General features: G+C 40.7%; 1 protein-coding gene across 3 annotated transcripts in view; it reads left to right on the forward strand.

Moving 5' to 3' along the window:
- slc8a2a (solute carrier family 8 member 2a) overlaps positions 1-20,887 on the forward strand; it is an 85,842-nt gene extending 64,955 nt beyond the window's left edge. For all 3 annotated transcript variants that reach the window (XM_028465881.1, XM_028465883.1, XM_028465882.1), the window contains exons 8-12: positions 13,090-13,193; positions 14,592-14,704; positions 15,307-15,406; positions 17,179-17,451; positions 17,722-20,887. In XM_028465881.1, the coding sequence (XP_028321682.1) occupies positions 13,090-13,193; positions 14,592-14,704; positions 15,307-15,406; positions 17,179-17,451; positions 17,722-18,098 (967 nt within the window). In that variant the 3' untranslated portion in view covers positions 18,099-20,887. The remainder of the gene's footprint in view (positions 1-13,089; positions 13,194-14,591; positions 14,705-15,306; positions 15,407-17,178; positions 17,452-17,721) is intronic.
- Positions 20,888-20,937: the final 50 nt, after the last annotated feature.

Raw genomic sequence — 20,937 nt, forward strand, 5'->3', positions numbered from 1 at the left:
TCTTTCTTTCTTTCTTTCTTTCTTTCTTTCTTTCCAGGTGTCGGAACCAACTCACCTACTTTTCACCGACTGAACCATTATGTAGAGTCTCAAAATTTCAAACAAAAATTACATCGCACGGTTCTCTAATTTCTGGCTATTTCCAATTTTAAAAATGCAAAAATATTATCCAGACCACGCCAAAAAAACACACAGGAAGTCCAGAATCTTAGATTGAAAATTGCAAAATTGCTATTATTGCTCAAGTTGTATTTTAACGCATTTCTCCTCGGGTGTTTCATTGAATCTTCATTTTTATGAGACAGTTCACATACATGTTCATTGCTTTATTGCTTGGCCACTGCATCAGCTGTCAGTTCTCGATCCTCATCTCCACATAGCGTTAACCTAAATTTAAACAATGAGAAGCACTGTCCATGACTCTTTATTTCTAAATGACTAACAACCTTTTTCAAACATTCTGTGGAGGCAAATTTCAGCATCCTGCCTTTACATTGAAGAAAAATGACTGTTTCAGTCATATCACTGGCTGCTATGCTAAAAAGACACAGCCCACTGTCTCCAAATCCTCGCTTCTGATTGGTCAATCACAGACACGGGGGAGCGGGGAGGGGAGGGGCCATTTCTACGAGCATAAATCAGTTTTGCTACAGATGTCTCGCAAAATAGGTTGCAAAACTCAAGCAGCGCAGATTCACATGAGAAAAGTAGTTTGTGCATCTATAGCGGCAGATTCGAGAAGTTGTAACCGGAGAGTTGTGGTTGTAAACGATCATTTACGCAAGTAATTAAAAAACATGTGAATAAACGTTGGATTACAAGTTCGCAGCTGTAACGTTATGTGTAAATACCGGTCTCTAAATTAATTTGTGACATCAAATTTATTTCACGTGTGTGGATTTTTTTATAAACAAGCTCATCACATTCCACAAGCTCTCACATCACATTTTACAAGCTCTCACATTTTGCAACATATCTACCTTCATAGAGGAGTCCTGTCTGTTTGGTCAGCAGAGCAAATTGGATACAGAGCGGAGGTGAAGAGTTAGATCGAAGTTCTCAGACGTTTGTGAGGAGTTCAAGGTGAATTCCTACAAGATTTGTTCTGTTTGGAAGAGACCAAACATATCGTTAGCCTCTCTGGTAACTAGCTCGATGCTAGTTTGTGTGCGCACTGCGCACAGATGTTTGAGGGCATGTTTGTCTGCTCCGTACAAGTGTTTGTTTGCGCGAGCAAGCGTGTTTGTGTGTGCGCGCTCGCGCCAGTGTTTGTGTGATTTGCATGTGTGTGAGAATAGACCATTCTAAATCAATCTAGTATTTCCTATATCAAGGACCTACAGCAGGACGTGCAGGTGTGTTCTAAAATAAATCAACCTCTATTTGCAGACCTCACACACTTTATTTAGTGAGCAGATAATACTTTACATGCTCTAAACCTGCAATGCCAACAAATAAAAATTGTCATACTTTTCATCAAGAAAAACATACATTTCAATTTGTGAAATTAAATGAGTAGAGGAAACATTAAGAGTGCAGTTCCTAAAAGCACATTACTGACCTTACTTTACAGCACTGTGGCACTTTTATTTTCTCATGTGTTAACATGCCTGTTGGGTATTTTAAGATGAGGCACTATTCATTCATTTATATTAGATATTTTTATTCCAATATTATTTAATCCTGCCGAGTCTAAAGTGAATTTTCTTTTTATTTATTGCTTGATTGATCAAGGTATGTCACATTGTCGGGGCCAGATTAGGGGGCCACATCCCGGCGGGGCGGTCTGGCTTGGCCTCTGGAGGGGGCCCTGGCTTTAAAGAACTGAAGCTCGTGGCGCGGGCGGCATCAGCATCTGGGGCGCCCGGGGGGGCTAGGTGCCTTATGCGGCTTGGGGTGTGGTCGTTCGCCCTGGGCGGGCTGCTCCTGGTGCTGCATCCATTCCGGGTCCTCCTGGCCTGGGGTCGGGTCCCTGCTGGCTCTGGGCTCACCGGCGGGTGCCCGCCGGCTGCCCGTTCGGCGTGGCTCTGGTCGTCTGCTGGGCGTGGGCTTTGGCTCCTCCGCTGGGGTCTCGGGCGGGGGGCTCTCTGGGCCCTCCCCTCGGGGGGCTGGGCGCGGGGGTGTGGGTGGTGGTGGGGGGGATGGGGGGCCTGGGGGTTGGGGGTTGGGGTCGGTGGCGTGGTGCGCTGGGTCCTTGGCTCCTTGGGGGCTTTTCGGGTGTGTATGGGGGGGGCAATGGCAGCCTCTCGGCCTGGGACCTTGGGGGCGTTCGGGGGGGCTGCTTGGCCGTGGGGTGGTCGCCGGGGGCCCCTAGATCTCTCGCTCTTTCTGCTGGCCCGACTGCTTCTTCGGGCCCGGGGGCGGCTCATGGGTTTTGCAGTAGCGGCTCTTGGAATCACATTTGTCATGGACGCACTGGCCTCGGGCTGTGGGATAACACTCATACTGGGCTCAACCATAGACACGTTGTTCCCAAATACCTGTTTTATGTAACTTCCACTCACTTCCTCCTCTGCTCACAGCCACCACCATTATTCCTAAGCCGCACACTGGTCACCAGACTGGCTTGATAACACAACAATAAGCACAATATACACAACCACAATTTCACATCACATCACTTGAAACTTATTGACTATTCCCCACCGATTCGTTTTCCTATCTTGTATCCCTCCTCCCTGTTAACTCCCCCCCCCCCACCCCCCTCACCCTGGTGTAACACTGCCCTCTCTTTTTTACATCCTCCCTTTAATAAAGTATTTACCCTTCCCTAGGGAGGGCTGGTGATGGTCACAATTATGCAATGAAATAAATTCATTTATTTAATTGCAATAATAAAATATGCATTGCTGTTAAAAGATTGCACTTCTTGTAGTGTTAACCTTCAACAGCATGTGCAGACAAGGTGAAAAAAAAAAAAAAAAAAAAAAAAGGTATGTCACAGAAGTGCTCTGTGTAGGGTTGAATGTTAAAATAAGGTGAATTAATTAAATAAGGGACATCCTGGATCTGTTTTTTTGCTCTTCTTAATCTTTTTAATGTATTATAGAAGTTTCGAATTGGACTCAGTATCGGCCAATTCTCAAAATCAAAGGATTCTGACTCAGGGCCAAAAAAACCTCCTTAGTTATATTATGTCTTTGTATGAATTTGAGGCAGCGCATCGAAGGCGGCATGGTAAAGGCAGCACGGCAAAGGCGGCACGGCAAAGGCGGCGCAGATTGCCGAAAGTGGTGCAATTTGATGAAGGCGGCCCGGCAAAAGCGGAGCGGCAAAGGCGAGGGCTGTTTATCGCCGCTTGCGGCTATACAGTGGGTACGGAAAGTATTCAGACCCCTTTAAATTTTTCATCTCTTTGTTTCATTGCAGCCATTTGCTAAAATCAAAAAATATATATTTAATTTTTTCATTATTGTACACTCCATCTTGACAGAAAAAAACAGAAATGTAGAACTTTTTTCAAATTGTTTAAAAAAGAAAAACTGAAATATCACATGGTCATAAGTATGTTTTTCAGGTGGGAATGACACACTAACATGATATAAAGCTTGAAAAAGTGATATTTACATGATCCCCCCTTTAATAAAAATAATCATGGTTAGTGAATGGTGTACCTCGTAAATTTACCTTTTTAAAGTGAGAAATCTGTTATTTTTAAGTAATTTGGTGTTGCAAAATGTTCTTTTTAATTTTAAGATTGCGGCTCCCTCTCGGTATTGAGTGCGGTACTTCCGGTTCATAGGTTCATGACGTCACTGTCGCAATTTGTTTGGGTTTAAAAAAGGTACTTATTAAATATGTTTTTGCACTGCGAAAAGTTATTTTCATGGTTATTTAAAATTATTCCCGTGACCCCAAACTTACACCAAAAACACATAAACAAAACAAAACCACTCAAAATTAGACAACAGTTTAAACTTAATGACTCTAAAAGCCCACAAAATAACCAAATAAATAAATAAAATGACTGAAAAACAACACTAAACATTGTAAACAACAACAAAAACACAAAAAACACTTTTTACTTATTAATATTATTTTATTATAGAATATATTGAAGCAGAACTAAGTAAAATTTTCACCTTAATAAATCCTTCGCATAGTTCCTGTGAGGGTAATACAAGTGTTATGGGGTGATTGGAGGGTCTTTCATGTCCCCCTACTGTCGCTGGCCAGAAAACCGCAGTTGCAACTTTCCTGCCTCCGACCCAGTGGCAAGACGTACTGCTTTACGGCAGCCCAATACAAACACCGTTGTCGTGGCATCCATCCATCCATCTATCTGTCCATCCATCCAATTTCAGAGCCGCTTTGTCAGCGCACAAACAAACACACCACACACATTTCCACACTCCCTTCCGTATTAATGCCACATCATAGATTTATTTATTTTACTTATTATGGCAATCTGCCAAAGACTGCAGGAGCAGCAGGGGGGACTCAATGAGCCTGTTTTTTTCACACAAACTACTAGTTTCATGTAAAACTGTCCTTACATAGTGACAGCTTTAGCAAATATGACAAAAAGTCACTTTTATAAGAGTTGCAGACTGCACCTTTAATGACCACTGTGGAGTGGTTCTGTTTTCAACCATCTCCTATGTTCGGTCTTTTGAGTTTTAATATAGATAATGCATGGGTACATTGCATATGTTATTATTTGTCAAGTTTCTTTGGAAAAAAAGCTTATGTGATAACATCGCACCTGGGACTGCTACACTTAATCGTAAACCTCGGCACAATCTATTCACTATTTATCATGATAGTTCTGCAATCTATTTCTACTGGAAAAGTGGCACCTGGATGTCACATAAACATTACTGATAGTTGTTACTCACCCATGCCAAATAAATAAGTTCTTTTTTTTAGCAAGAATTACTTCACAACATAATACCCAAAGACAATCTTTGTCCCTGATGAGGTGTGAGAACCTTCAGTAAACTGACAGATCCTTTTCCCATTAAATTTTCAGCTCTTATAGACTGTTTGCACGAGGACTAACTGTATACTTAGTGATAGACTCTGTAATGTAACATTGGTCAATAGTGGGTGCTTTACAGTAAAGGTAGGGGAGTAAATTTTGACTAGGTAATTGCCACTTTTAAAAACTTTGTTATTAGAATTTCTTTACAGCGATATGCTCAACAATTGGGTTGTCAACAAGTCTGACTCCAAAATTAAAGTGTGTTAAACACCGATTACCCACGGGGCTACAGAATGCAGTTCCACTGTGTCTATTTGGGTAGCCGAGGAAGGAGACACAGTATGAATATATCTGAATAATTGAAGGTGAGAGATTATACACTTTTATGGCTCACATTCATTTATGAGGTCTTGTAGCTCAAGTGTGCGATTGACACAAAATGCCTCCGCAATTGACCGGTACATTACTATTGACGTAGTGTGCTTTCCTTTCCTATTGAGTAAGCTCATTTTGGTCGCTTGTATCTGCAGTCTTAATCTTTTGGTCATGACCCAAAGCTCATGACCATAGGTGAGGGTAGGAACACTGATCACTGCAGATGCCACACCAATCTGCCTTTTCATCTCCTGCTCCATCCTCCCCTCACCTGTACTCCTGTGACATGTTTTAAAGTGACACCAGGTAAGTCTGCGTGGTCATAAAGTATGAGTATGAGCGGACTGCACTTCGTGGATGTACACCCGAGTATGTTTCTCTAGGGCATGGGTGTCAAACTCTGGCCCGCGGGCCAAATTTGGCCCGCCGTGTAATTTCATTTGGCCCTTGAGGCAATATCAAATTAACATTAGAGCTGGCCCGCCGGTATTATACAGCGGCGGTGCCGCTGTAACACCGCATTCACCGCTAATACTACAAATCCCATAATGCTCTGCTGTTGTTTTGGCGCGCCAGCCGTGCTCTCTCCTCTGTGTCAGTAGCGATCCGTGTTCTTGCGCAACGCTTTGGCTGAAAGCCGGCCGGCTCACCCCGCCTCCCCGTGCCTCTCTTCCAGACGTGCTGCGGCCTCATACTACAACTGTCAGTGTCACTGTGTTACCCCTACCAAAAATGGCGAAAAGGAAGGGAGAAAACAGAACTTTTCTGGAAAGGTGGGAGACAGAATATCTGTTTATATATGTAAAAGACAGACCTGTTTGTCTCGTTTGTGGAGCCAACGTGTCGGTAACTAAGGAGTACAACATTAGGCGACACTATGAAACGAAACACCAGGACACGTACAAGGACCTGGACATGACTCAAAGGAGCCAGAAAGTAGAGGAGATGAAAAGAGGTTTGGTTTCACAACGGAATATGTTCAAAAAAGCCACAGCACAAAATGAGGCTGCTGTAAAGGCGAGTTATATCGTGGCAGAAGAAATCGCCAAATCAACCCGACCCTTTAATGAGGGAGAGTTTGTTAAAAAGTGCATGCTGAAAGTTTGTGACCAAGTGTGCCCAGAGAAAAAGCAGGCCTTTTCAAACGTAAGCCTGAGCAGGAACACAATAGCTGAGCGCACATGTGATCTTGCCACCAATCTGCATGACCAGCTGATGGAAAAGGGAAAAGATTTTGTTTCTTTTTCCCTTGCTGTGGACGAGAGCACTGACGCGTCTGATACTGCGCAGCTGTCAGTCTTCATCCGCGGTGTCGACTCAAATCTGTGTGTTACGGAGGAGCTTTTGGGATTTAAATCCATGCATGGCACAACCACAGGGAAGGAAATCTTTGAGGAGGTTTGCAAATGTGTAACTGAAATAAACCTGCCGTGGGATAAACTCGTGGGATTAACCACTGATGGTGCACCAGCGATAAGTGGTAAAAAGAATGGACTGGTGGGCAGGATTCGTGAAAAGATGCGGGAAGAGAACTGTGCAGGTGAGCTATCTGTTTATCACTGCATCATACATCAAGAATCACTGTGTGCTAAAGCCCTAAAGATGGAACATGTTATGACCACAGTAACACAAGTTGTTAACTTTATAAGAGCCAAAGGTCTGAATCACCGCCAGTTTAAGTCTTTTCTGGACGAGTTTGGTTCGGAACACACAGACGTGCCGTATCACACAGAGGTGAGATGGTTAAGCCGCGGAAAAGTATTGAACAGATTTTTCGAGCTGCGTGAAGAAATATGTCAGTTTCTGCAAAGCAAACGGAAGGACACAGCAGAGCTCCGGGAGCAAAAGTTTCCATGTGAGCTGGCCTTTCTGTGTGACATCTCAAGCCATCTTGATGCGCTGAACCTGCAGCTACAGGGGCGGGGCCGCATCATCACAGATATGTACTCGTCAGTGAGAGCTTTTAAAACTAAACTCTGCCTGTGGGAGAATCAGCTGCTGCAAGGAAACCTTGGCCATTTCCCCTGCTGAGTTTAGCCGGCGATTTGGCGACTTTGATGGTCAGAAATGTAGATTTGAACTGCTTAGTAATCCCTTCACAGTTGATGTGGAAAAAGCACCAACTAACCTCCAAATGGAGCTGATTGAACTCCAGTGTGATGACACGCTGAAGTCAAAGTATGATGCTGTTGGCGCCGCACAGTTTCCACAATTCATCCCTGACACAATGCCTCAGCTCCGCACCCAAGCTGCTCAATTGCTCTCCATGTTCGGCAGCACTTATCTATGTGAGCAACTTTTCTCCTCAATGAAGATGACGAAAACGTCTCACAGGATACGTCTGACTGATGAACACCTTCGTTCGATAATGAAGGTTGCCTCAGCTCAAAGCCTGAACCCCGACATTAATGAACTAGCATCCAAGAAAAGATGCCAGATATCTGGCTTGGGCACATCAGATTAGATCAGTGTAAAAAGGCCTGAATGGTTGATTTATTCATTGTTATTTTATTTTCAAATTTATTAGCCTGTGGAAAAAGTTAATGTTGATATTTACCTCAGAAATAGAAAAGAGGCATTCAAATTTTTATTTAAATTTTATTTAATATGCCATTGATGTTTTTTTCTTTGTTTTTTGAAAGTTGATTTTGCACTATTAAGTTATATAAGCGTCGCTTATTCCATATTCAGTGTTAAAGCAAATCAGTGTAGCAAACTGAGCAATAATTAACGTTTTATTCATGCACTTTCTCTTGCTACTTCAAGGCTTGAATGTTTGATTCATTCATTATTGTTATTTTATATTCAAATTTATTATTAGCCTGTGGAAAAAGTTTATTTTGATATTTACCTCAGAAGGCTGCAAATAGAAAAGAGGCATTCAATTTTTATTTAAATTTTATTTGATGTGCCATTGATATTTTTTGATTATTATTATTATTATTTGAAACTCGATTTTGCATGTCACTATAAAGTTATATAAGCCTTGCTTGTTCAATATTCAATGCAAAACTTGTTTGGGTCCCTATTAAAAGGTTAATTTGTTCAACCTTGGCCCGCGGCTTTGTTCAGTTTTAAATTTTGGCCCACTCCGTATTTGAGTTTGGTGGCCTAGTGGTTAAGGTTGCTGGGCTTGTAATCGGAGGGTTGCCGGTTCAAGCCTCACCTGGGCCATCACTGTGGGATGTTGAGCAAGTCCCTTAACCCCGAACTGCTCCCCAGGCACCGCAAAATGGCTGCCCACTGCTCCTCAGGGATGGGTTAAATGCAGAGGACGAATTCCATTAATGTACTAACATTACATGGCCAATTAAAAGTGAAAGCCCCCATTTAATCTTTAATTTTTAATTTGAGCTTTACAGCTACAGTAAGTAGAATCCTCCCTCTGCTCCCCATTTCAGAACCAAAACTTGTGGAGCTGTAGGCGACTTTTTTCTCAATAGAGACTAGTGACTTTATCTTGTGTTATTGTAGAGTTTTCTGATGTTTTAGAGACTCGAGACATGAATGCACATATTGCTTTGTAGGTACTGTTCTGAACAGCGGCTGCTGCCATCACCTCGTCCCTGCCACACAGCTCACAGAGGTGGCTGTGATCCCAGCTGCCTGCCACTTAGGGCAGATGACAACCACCACTCTGCATCCAGACTGTAAAAGGAATTGTTTCGGTTTACACGCGTTGTAGTCCATCTATTATCACTCTCTCTCTGAAGCCACTACGTCCATCAGACGAGGATCCGCGAGGTCGTAAAGCAGTCCTTTCCTCTGAGGGTTGTGTCCAGGTTTAATCTGCAAGTCTGGCTCCAAAATGCAGGTTCTAACTGGAAAGGCTGTTTCATCAGAGAGAAAACACTTTAGTTGGAAAACAGTCTGTGGTGCAAATCTGCTCCCGACCAGGTTTAGGCAGAAGGCTTGGTTTACCTGCGGCAGGCTGGGGTTTCGTATGAAACCCCGTCATCATTTTGAAAGATGTCATTTTGTGGTGCTTTAAAATACTCAACAAAGATCTATTAATGGAAAAAGGAGTCAAAAAGACTTCTGTTATACATTTTCTCACCATCTACAGCTTTAATGAGGTATTTTAAAAGGAAATTAAACAGGATATCATGGGAAATGTTTAATTATGATTTTAAATCAATACCAATGACAATAGAATCATCGTCTTATTATGTGTTTAATGTGCACCATCACAGTCTACATGTGATCTATCCATTGCCTCCTGTTTACCCCATGGCATGTCCTTCAAGGAGGATCAAGAGAGAGCAGCTGCAGTTTTGGGCGTGATATGCAGCAGTTTCCAATCCAACAGCGCACACAGCACTGCTGCTTCCTTTGTCCATTTGATATTTATGTTTAGTTCCTAGACACTATTCATCAAATCAATCAATCAATCAATCAATCTTTATTTGTATAGCGCCAAATCATAACCAATGGTATCTCAAGACACTTTACAGTAGAGCAGTCTTAAGGACGGACTCTTCATTTTATGGATACACACATATGCATATATACGTATATACACATACATATGTATCCCACACCCAACATGAATTCATCATGGCGGCAAGGAAAACCTTCTGTTAAGCAGCAGGAACCTTGTGTGGATCCCATTCCTATGATGAACAGCCATCCACGTCATGCTGTGTTGGGTGTGTGCAGAGGAAAGGGTGGAGACAGAGTTGTTGAGACTCTGTAACTCCACACTAAGGATCCCACAGACCTGCAAGACAAAAGCCAGAAGGAGTACAGGAGCAAACACACAAGGGAAGAAGCAGACATAGAGGGAGTGTTTGAGAGAGGAATGGGACCCTCTCCGGTCCCTCTCCAGCCTAAATGACCTCTCTCTTAACGCCCTCTCCAACCTCTCTCCAACCGAGCATGCCAGACCCCCCCCCCGGCAGTCTATGCCTATTGCATCTTAGTTATGAGCTATGAGCTGGTTCCTAACTAAAAGCTTTACCAAAGAGGAATGTTTTGAGCCTAACCTTAAAGGTAGAGAGGGTGTCTGCCCCCCGAACCGTGGTTGGTAGATGGTTCCAGAGAAGTGGGGCCTGATAACTGAAAGCTCTTCCTCCTATACTACTTTTAGAGACAAATGGAACAACGAGTAGTCCAGCATTTTGAGAGCGTAGTGTTCTGGGGGGATTGTATGGCACTACAAGCTCCTTGAGATAGACTGGTGCCTGTCCATTTAGGGCTTTATAAGTGAGAAGAAGAATCTTGAATTCTATTCTATATTTTATGGGAAGCCAATGCAGAGAGGCTAATACAGGAGTAATGTGATCTCTTCTCCTAGTTTTAGTCAGTACACGTGCTGCAGCATTTTGAACCAGCTGAAGTGTCTTAAGCGACTTGCTCGGGCAGCCTGCTAAAAGAGAATTACAATAATCCAGTCTAGAGGTAACAAAAGCATGGACTAGTTTTTCAGCGTCGTCCTGAGACAGGATAGGTCTGATTTTAGCAATGTTACGGAGATGAAAGAAGGCAGTTCTTGAAGTTTGTTTTATGTGAGAGTTGAAGGATAAATCCTGATCAAATAGAACCCCAAGATTTCTAACAGTTGTGCTTCGTGCCAGGGTAATGCCATCTAGGGCAGTTAGGCTAGCATAGGTTTCTCTAAGGTGTCGTGGGCCCAGTACAATGACCTCAGTCTTGTCTGAGTTGAGAAGAAGAAAATTTTGGTCCATCCAGGCCCTAATGTCCTTTAGACAGACCTCAAGTTTAGATAGCTGATTTGTCTCACCTGGCTTCATTGATACATACAGTTGGGTATCATCAGCATAGCAGTGAAAGTTAACAGAGTATTTTCTCATAACATTACCAAGGGGGAGCATATAGATACAGAAGAGGATTGGACCTAGCACAGAGCCCTGAGGAACCCCGTAGCTTACTTTAGTGTACACAGAAGACTTATTATTCACGTGTACAAACTGGTACCTATCAGATACATAGGTAGGACTTAAACCAGTTTAGGGCAGTCCCTGTGATTCCAAGTAATTTCTCTAATCTCTCTAGTAGAATATAGTGATCTATAGTGTCAAAAGCTGCACTGAGATCTAATAAAACCAGCACTGAGAGTCGTCCTTCATCTGAAGCCCAGAGTAGATCATTAGTTACTTTAACACTCACAAGTGTAATAAATTACATATTATTTAACTGTGAGTTACTGGAACATATTTTTTAAATGCTGACAGCCATCAGAAAGACAACAAAAACTGTAAACTTAGCAAACTCTCATAGATCATTGTTTGATGATACATGCTTCAGTTGTTCTCTATGATAAATTCACTAAATAGCACCAACTACTAGTTTTAAAATGTTCAAACCTCAAGAAACTTCTTAAACGTGTCCATCCTTCATTTCCTCTTTTTCCTCTTCTCACTGCTCAGTAACAGATGATGTTACGTCCTGTTGGTCTCAGCATTGGTTTCTATTGGCTGTTAATTCCGAATAAAAGCTGCAACGCATGCATCCTCACGTCTCTAATCAATAAATCGATGATTGATTTTGTGGGTCTTTTGAAGAAGTAAATATTGTCAGCTGGCTTGGCTCAGATGGTGAGCTTCAAGCCGAAAAGAGTTTGATTAAATGGGAAATGCCAGCGTAGTCCCGGACGGCTTGGGTAAACTAGGTTTAAACCGTAGGCCTGGCTCTTTTAAGAGCACTTTAACGCTTTTCTGACTAGTAAGTGACCCCCTTGGTCATTGGTAAGTTTAACTGTGAAGGTTTTCTTTTATTTGCTTTTCTTGATTAAATTCAAATAATTTACTTTTTTTATGCCCTGAAAAACAAAGAACCAAAATGAGCAAAAGACACCACTCCTGGGGCCTTCTTTTGACCACTCAAAGCAGTGCAGAGGAAGGCAGATGTGAAAGTAATAGATTACAATTACTCAAGTTACTGTAATTGAGTTGCTTTTGTGGGTACTTATGCTTTTTTGAGTATATTTCTAAATCAGTAATTTTACTTGACATTTTCACTTTACATTTTTGGCATATTAGAACCCAATTTACCTAAGTCAATCTAATCCCATACAATAGGTTCATGTGGACAGAATGTTTCTGTGTATGAAGAGAGTAGAGCTGGATCTGGGCAAAGCCATAGTAGAAATGGACTTTCCCTACTGATTTTACGCTAATGCTATTAGTTATTAAAACAGGCATTGTAAATTATAATTATGTGTCAAGTTTTCATTAAAATTACATTATAGGCAACAGGCTTTGTTAGTAAAAGGAAAGTCTCATTAATTGTTAGATCTAATCCCAAGCACAAGGCAGAGTCAGGCTGGACAAGATGCCAGTCTGTCACAGAGCCAAACTATAGAAATAGAAAAACACACCCACTTACTCCTAAAGAGAAATTTACACATTCCACTTAATCTAAGAATGTTGCACTGGAGAACATTCAAACTGCTCTCACAAAGGTCCCAGGTGCCCCTCAGAGGAATTAATCCAACTCCTTCTTGATAGGAGGCAGCTGCCCTGCAAAGACTTAAAACTCGGGAAAATGCTATGCTCTTGATCTTTGTAAGAATAGGTGTAACTTTGATAAGGAAACTTTTCATTAAAACCAGGCACAATGCCACAATAACTGTGTTTTTGCATTGGCCTATGACGATATTTGGTATAGAAAATTACTGACTGTTAAATTTTCATTGTGCTCAAAATTGGGATGAAAGTAAAACTTTCTTTAAGTTTTGAATTTCAACTTGTGAATGTGAATATGTTATGGAACACTCACTCACTGTTCCTCCTTTCTGTGTCTGTATGCATGTGTGTGCATGAATGCAGTCAGACATTACAGGTGCACATTATAAATGTGGAGGAGTATGAGAAGCAGGAAAACTTCTTCATCATACTGGAGGACCCCAAATGGCTGAAAAGAGGAATCTCAGGTCAGAGCAGAAACATTTTGAGGTTCACCATGATTGTCTGATGGGTTTTTAATTTCACAAGGATTATAATAGAATGCAAACAGAAGAAGGGACTGCAGTGAGAAAGATTTAAACTTTCCTCTCATTCTTTTGGATGTACAAATTGTGTGCATACTCTGAAATATAATGATATCCATTCATCTTCACAGCGCTGCTGCTAAACCAGGGTAAGACTGGGTGCTGTGGCTGTTATTTGTTTCAGAATCTCATATTGTATATGTTCACATCTTAACATTTTCTTTCTTTCTTTCTTTCTTTCTTTCTTTCTTTCTTTCTTTCTTTCTTTCCAAACATACTTGGGCAGAATAGACCATACGCGGAATGTCCACAGTCATCAAATATGAAAAATACATGCAAAGCAGTGTTTTGTGTAACACCAGCAGAGCTTTGCGTGTACTGTGCATTTGGACCTCCGCAGAAGCTGTTCCGCCCCAGTATGTTTGGGCATTAAGAGTACATTTATTCTGCACCAGTTATGGTAGTGTCTACTACTGTAGTGACAAAAAATCTAGGAGACAGCACCTTAGGATATAGAATATAGCCACATCAGCCCACAAGGTATAACAGAAGAGTAATGAATCAGGCTTTAAGGGTTAGAATTTTCACAATTATGTTATTGTCAGCCATCAAACCCAACGCATGTCTGCAGTCTGTTCCCAACAATGCTATGCATCAGGATGAATGAGTCATGTGTTTAGCCAGGCCACTGTGCACTAAATTGTCAAACCCATGTGCACAGATGACGTGTAGATTGATTGTGTGATGTGCAAATAAAGAAAATCACATTCAGCTGGAGCCTTGATAGGAACTTATGATGTTATGAATCTGGCTTCATTTTGCCACCTCACATTTCCCCACATCTCTAAAATGTTTGGCTTTATAAATCACAAAGTTTGAGGGGGAAGTGCTGTGCATATCTTTCTGACCTGGTTTGTGCATGTGCAACATTTATAAATGAAACCTTTGGACTCTATGAACCAAACTGTATTTCATGCTCAAAAACGACAGTTTGTCTTTGTAAGTCAAACTAAGCCTGTCTTATGCCTTAGGGTTGATTTGAACTTTTAGTTATGGACCTAACCATTATTGACTGTCGTAACATCTGGCAGGATTTTTCCACCTATATCCTGAAGTGGTGATGGGTTTAAGGGTTACACTGTCTTTTTCTGAAGCATGGAGGATGTGTGTGTGTGTGTGTGTGTGTGTGTGTGTGTGTGTGTGTGTGTGTGTGTGTGTGTGTGTGCGTGCGTGCGTGCGTGCGTGCGTGCGTGCGTGTGTGCGTGCGTGCGTGCGTGCGTGCGTACGTGCGTGCGTGCGTGCGTGCGTGTGTGTGATTATATAATGAATGCTCTTCTACAGGCAATCCCACCCCTGAAGAGGAAGAAGCCCGGAGGATCTCAGAGATGGGCAAACCCATTCTTGGAGAGCACAGTAGGCTGGAGGTCATCATAGAGGAGTCCTGTGAGTTCAAGGTATGTGAGTGGTAGATAAGTCACCAACAGCTTGAGCACATGCATCACTAAAATTGAAATTACATGCACAGTATGCTGGAATCCCTTTCTCAATGATGATCAAGTACAGTTTTGCATGTCCCACTTACTGTAAGTAGACATAAAAGCAGCTTCTGTTTGGATTTTGTAATGTGCTTTTGATGATGAATTTGCACCTGTGGAGATAATCATGTTTTTTCAATAACACATTGCACCTTTTTGTGCTTTAGACTGCCAATGGATTGTTAGACCAGGTACAGTTTTTAAAGCATGCTGTATGACTGTGTTTTTTTTTTTTTTTTTAATCACACTTTGATGATGTCTTTATGACAAAATAAGTCACTTTTACACAATAAACTGTAATAGAAAGTTATAGAGTATTTTAAACAGTGTGCATCAGTGTGTACTGCTTGAACATTGGGAAAACATTTTTTCTCACTGAGAAGAATCAGATGTTTCTCCAAGCAGATGTTTTTTTTCTTTTTTGCAATAAAAAATATATGGAAAGAGCTCATTTCATTCATTTTCAAGTGAGTACTGACTATGTCTCTCCCAACAATGAAATCTCTCATTTGTTCTAACAGAACACTGTGGACAAACTCCTCAAGGACACAAATCTGGCAGGAGTGCTTGGCACACACTCATGGAGAGAACAGTTCATTGAAGCTGTCACAGTCCGTGCAGGTCAGTGGCTGTCATATGTTGTCTTTAATGTTTCAGTCATGCACACACAACTTTCATTATTTTAGTTTTACCCTAGTACCCTCAAGCATCCTTTTTCTTTTATACAGGGTGACCGCGGGTCCTTAAAAGAACTGAATTATTTTTTTTTTACAAATGAAAGGCCTTAAAAAGTATTAAATTGTCTTAAATTCAGATCAGATAGCTCTTAAATGTGCTTTAGTCACGTCACCACGAGACTTTCTGGTGAGCACGGACTGACCGCTCTTCTCATCCCATTCCATCTCGCCCCGTCATTTAGATGACGTGTCCCAATAAAGTCTGCCTCCTCCTTGCTAGCTAACCTGACCTTTTTGGTTGCTCTAAATAAGAAAATGCTGATTTAATGACGAGTAGCTTGAAAACCCAGTGTAGTTATTTACATTTTCTTAGAAGGCTTAATTTTAGATCAATGCTCCACATATGGTATTACACGGTGAAGGATCTGATAAAAACACTTTTGCGTTTGGTTTGCTCACAGGTTCCAGTCAATATTGATTTTGGGTTATTGTCTACCAATATTAAATGTTGTGAGAATTGTGTTACAATAAATATAATTTAGGTCAGCAGTCCGCAACCTTTTTTGTCCCACGGACCGGTTTATTGTCAGACAATATTTTCACGGACCGGCCTTTAAGATGAGGCAAAAAAAAAAAAAGAAAAGAAAACCTGTCATTTCTTTATTATAATATTAAACGTGAACCCACTGTATACAACTTCATTAGCAGTGTCAAGTTTAAACATGCTTTCAACATAAGATATGCCACAAAAACAAATATAAAGTGCATGAAAAATAAAAATAAAACTCACCATAACGTAGAAGCCCTGAGCTTGTTTCTCTGCAACGAGACAGTTAGACAGATGTAGCAGAGAATCAGGTAATATTCCAAAATAAAACATCATTCTCAGATAATAAAGAAAACGGAAATTATGTAAGTTATAGTACCTATGATTAAAATTACAGGCCTCTCTCATCTTTTTAAGTGGGAGTACTTGTACAATTGGTGGATGACTAAATACTTTTTTGCCCCACTGTATGTGTTCTTTTTGTGCAACTCTGTACCAATTTACCCATAGACCGGTGCCGGTCCGCGGCCCAGGGGTTGGGGACCTCTGATTTAGGACAATGTTGATATTTTTTTTCTCTTTCCACAATAATTAACACATTTGAAAAATGGACTTCAACAACAGATTGTTAACATATTGTAAAATAATATATTTTCCCTTTGGTCTGTATTTCCATCGTAAGTTTGGTTTTAAATTTTCTTTAAGGTGATATTAAAAAGGTCTTAAAAAGTCTTCAATATAACTTCTGACCTGTAGTCACCCTGATATATTATCAATCAGTTGCTTAAAGACTCAATTTTAATTGGTTGAGAGCTTTTTTGTTTGTTGTTCAACCCCCCAAAAAAACAAAACTAAACAACTAGGTGTATTTCAAGATGAGAATTTACAAAAAAAAGTTACATTACAACAATCTATTCACTGGTCGACATATATTGTTTCCAATGCCAGACACTTGACTTGTGTTAACCCATGCAAGTTTTTTTTTTTTTTTTTTGGGGGGGGGGTTGGTGCTCGACTATTGGGTGTAATTCCTAAAAATTTGGTGAAGAAAGGATTCAATAGTAAATAACCATTAACAGTTAATGAAAACTTGACATTGGAAAAGGAGCTGTAAAAAAACTTCAACTGTCTTTGTATTGTTCATAGATGTGTCACTATGTCTTCAACAGGTGATGGAGATGAGGAAGAAGGTCAGGAGCAGCAAATGCCCAGCTGCTTTGACTATTTCATGCACATATTATGTGTTTTCTGGAAGATACTGTTCGCCTGTGTCCCTCCCACTGAATACTGGAATGGCTGGGCTTGCTTCATAGTGTCAATCAGTGTCATTGGGCTTTTGACTGCAGTTATTGGAGACCTTGCATCTCATTTTGGCTGTACTGTAGGCCTTAGGGACAGTGTCACTGCTGTGGTCTTTGTAGCACTGGGAACATCTCTGCCTGGTAAGTGGTGCTATCATAAATCCTAAAATAATCATAATATCAGGCCTCGTACCAAATATAGTTAGTGCCAGCTGCAATTAATGAACTTAATTTTCTCCAGAAATGTAGCAGAAACATCATTATACGTTTAAACACTTGTTTTGCTTGCCAACATGTAAACACTTAATGACAGTCAGATTGAAGCAAATGCATTGTGAGATTTCTATGCTTCAGGACAAGAAATGCTGTCATGTTGTTTTTGAGCTCTAACGTGAAATTTCTTTTTTCCAGACACCTTTGCCAGTAAAGTGGCTGCTACACAGGATCAATATGCAGATGCGTGCATCGGAAATGTGACAGGAAGCAATGCTGTTAACGTGTTTTTGGGCATCGGGGTGGCCTGGTCTGTGGCTGCTGTGTACTGGGAAGTTAAGGGAAAAGTTTTCCGTGTGGACCCAGGCTCGCTGGCCTTTTCTGTCACACTTTTTACCATTTTTGCTTTTTTCAGCATGGCGGTTTTGATGTTGCGCCGGAGGCAGTCCATTGGTGGTGAACTTGGAGGTCCGATGATTCCCAAAATCCTCACCTCAGTGCTATTCTTTGGACTCTGGTTCCTCTACGTCCTTTTTTCCAGCTTGGAAGCCTACTGCCATATACAAGGCTTCTAAATGAATGCTGCCAGAGAAGGTCTTGACTCTTGACTGACAAACACACATGACTGGGAACTTCACATGGTCAGCTTGGTTCCGCCACCACAAGCGCACAGCTGCAGTTGATCATAAAGAAAAGGATACACAGCAATCACAAAAGTATCTCACAGTGTCACATTATCTTCAGCACTGCTTCACAGTCGTGCATAGACTTGATTCTCCTTCACAATAGATTGATCTTTTACAAGGTCTCTAAGTTTGTTCTGTTATATTTGTTGTATTTTACCCAAGCAAGATTCATCAAGGACAATTCAATCCACATATTTGAGATAACATATATAATTAATGCAAAACACAAAAAATAAAGAAATTAAAAAAATCTAAACTGACAACATTCACATTGTTTTTTAGCATCAGAGTTGATTGTCTTGACTTATACCATGGATGCTTTTAAGAAGATTTGATGGATGAGTTATTCACCTTTATCCAAGATTATAAATAAAAGTGTATGGTATATTAACATTTGTATGTACACTTTCATATCATGTATTTTCCTCCAGTCACAGAAGTGAATGTCCAAGATCACAGGATTGAGTTTGTGTTGGTACTTTTGTCTAATGCTGGCACAAATAAACAAGTCATTGTTGTGTTAAACTGTGAAAACCCCCAAAACAATAATATATTTTGAATGTATGTCACAGTGTAAACAAATTAACCATTGATTCACTCCTGCAAGCAATTTAGAGACTCCAACCTCAAATACATGTCTTACAATTTTGCTACTGAGCCTTCCTACAGTATGATCAAACGACCAGAGATAATTGTGTATTGAAAGGGATTTTTTTAATCTACATTTGTCTGAATAAGCCTTGCTTTTAGCTGACTTATGAGTTTTGATTACCTCTTTGCTACTTATAAGCTTTAAATTAGGAAAAACCAGCTGGTTTAGACTCTCTTCCCTATTAACTGTTGAAGCTTGTCACTCCATCATTGCATAGAGGCTTGTTTCACTAAATTTGAGCTTACTTGCATCAGTTGAACAAGCCTTTAATATTGTAAGAGGGTATTCATGCAGTCTTTTTTTCTGTTCTGCGGAAAGGCCTTCAGAAACAAGTTCGGATGAACTACGGCCGGGCCTGCGAAACATCTCCGTACCGAATAGCACGCACCATATTCCCAAGAATTCAATCAAATGACTCGGTTCCACAGAGTGAAAAAAGTCTAGCATTGGACATGCAACATCGATGTCGGATTTTGGTATTGGCAGCAATACAGAGTCGACACCAGACCTCGTTCCCAGCACTGATACCGTATAGGGCTGGTTTTCAACATCGATAGAGCGGTCAAATCTCGGTCCCAACACCGATAGCGTGACTAAACCTCGTACCCAGTACCGATACTGTGATCAAACCCCATATCCAGTACAGTAAGGATCGGTTGACAACGTACATCAAATCACAACAATATCAAAGCTAATGATAGAAGTTTATATAACTTTATTAGGATTCATCGAGCATGGTACAGAACGTGCACTGAGGTAAAATCGTAATCTACGTTGAATTGCCTTTGAAACAATATATCACACGACTATGTTCCGATAAATTTAGAAATTACCAGAAAGGGGTCAAAAGGGTCTCCGGTATCCGCTCATAAAATATCCATGTCAAATTACAGCCCGATTCAAAGAGCATTAACTCCCTGGCGCCCCCGTTTATATATTGGTATGTGCCAATGATTTGGTACCACCAACCGTCGTATTATTTGACTCGCAAATAAATGAGAAATCGACTTTTGTTTTTTTTTACTTCTTTTGGGGCCCCCTTGGGCCCCAAATTGAAAATCGGGCTCCGAGCGTTGATGTATACACGTCCATTGATCATACCTACCAAATTCCTGGCCGATTCGTTCACGAATAACAGAGGAGTAGCGATTTTAAATAGTGTACACAACAACAAGAAGAACAAAGTGGGTGGCATTTTGAGTCCAGTAGCCCGGTGTCATGTACTGAGTTCACATCGTACTGAGATTGTATATGTGCATGCGCGCACATGCGGGCTACCTAAAAGGTTTTGCTAAAAAAAAAAAAAAAAAAAGACATTTTTTTTTATTTTTGTTTTCAAAGTGAATGGACACATGTTTTATTTGTTTATTGGATTTTGTTAGGGTTAGAGTTAGGTTAGGATTAGAGTTATATTCTCAGTACGGGGGTAAACTCAGACCGTGACACCAGCCTAAAGAGCAAAAACAATAGAATGTTTTAGGGAGGTGAAACTTGTCACAAGCATTGTGTTGATATCAGTGTCTTAAAGTTTGCTGTCGGTACTAATAGACATGTTGTTTTGAATGTACCTCGCCAGCCAATCATAAAACTTTTCATGATCGTAGTAAATAGACAACCAAATTTGCCATGGGAGTTATAGGCTGCTGATGTAAAAGTCCAGTAATGTAACACGAGACATACAGTATTTATGATAATGCATTGCACCCCATAACCGACTTCACACAGATGTGGATTAAAAATGTTCTACACAAACCAAGAATAAGAATGAAGTACAAGACAAGCTGTCTACCATTTATGACTGTTTGAAAGTGATTCCTCATTCCAGCCCTGGGATTGTGTCTGTATCTTTATCAATATTGTCACTTTGTGGTCTTTCCAAGTATATGTATTTAAGCTGATGTAGAATAAAGCACATTGTAGTGTAGTGGAAATCATTGAAAATACAGTTACAGTTATACAATCAATGAAAATACATTTCAACTGAAGTTACCTCCTTGAAATTCATTAAACACACTTTTCACTCATGCTTTGAGTTGTGTTGATGTCCCTTGTTTTAAAGCAATGGTAAACACACAC

The sequence above is a fragment of the Gouania willdenowi genome, chromosome 14, assembly GCF_900634775.1.
Source record: "Gouania willdenowi chromosome 14, fGouWil2.1, whole genome shotgun sequence".
Taxonomy (NCBI): domain Eukaryota; kingdom Metazoa; phylum Chordata; class Actinopteri; order Blenniiformes; family Gobiesocidae; genus Gouania; species Gouania willdenowi.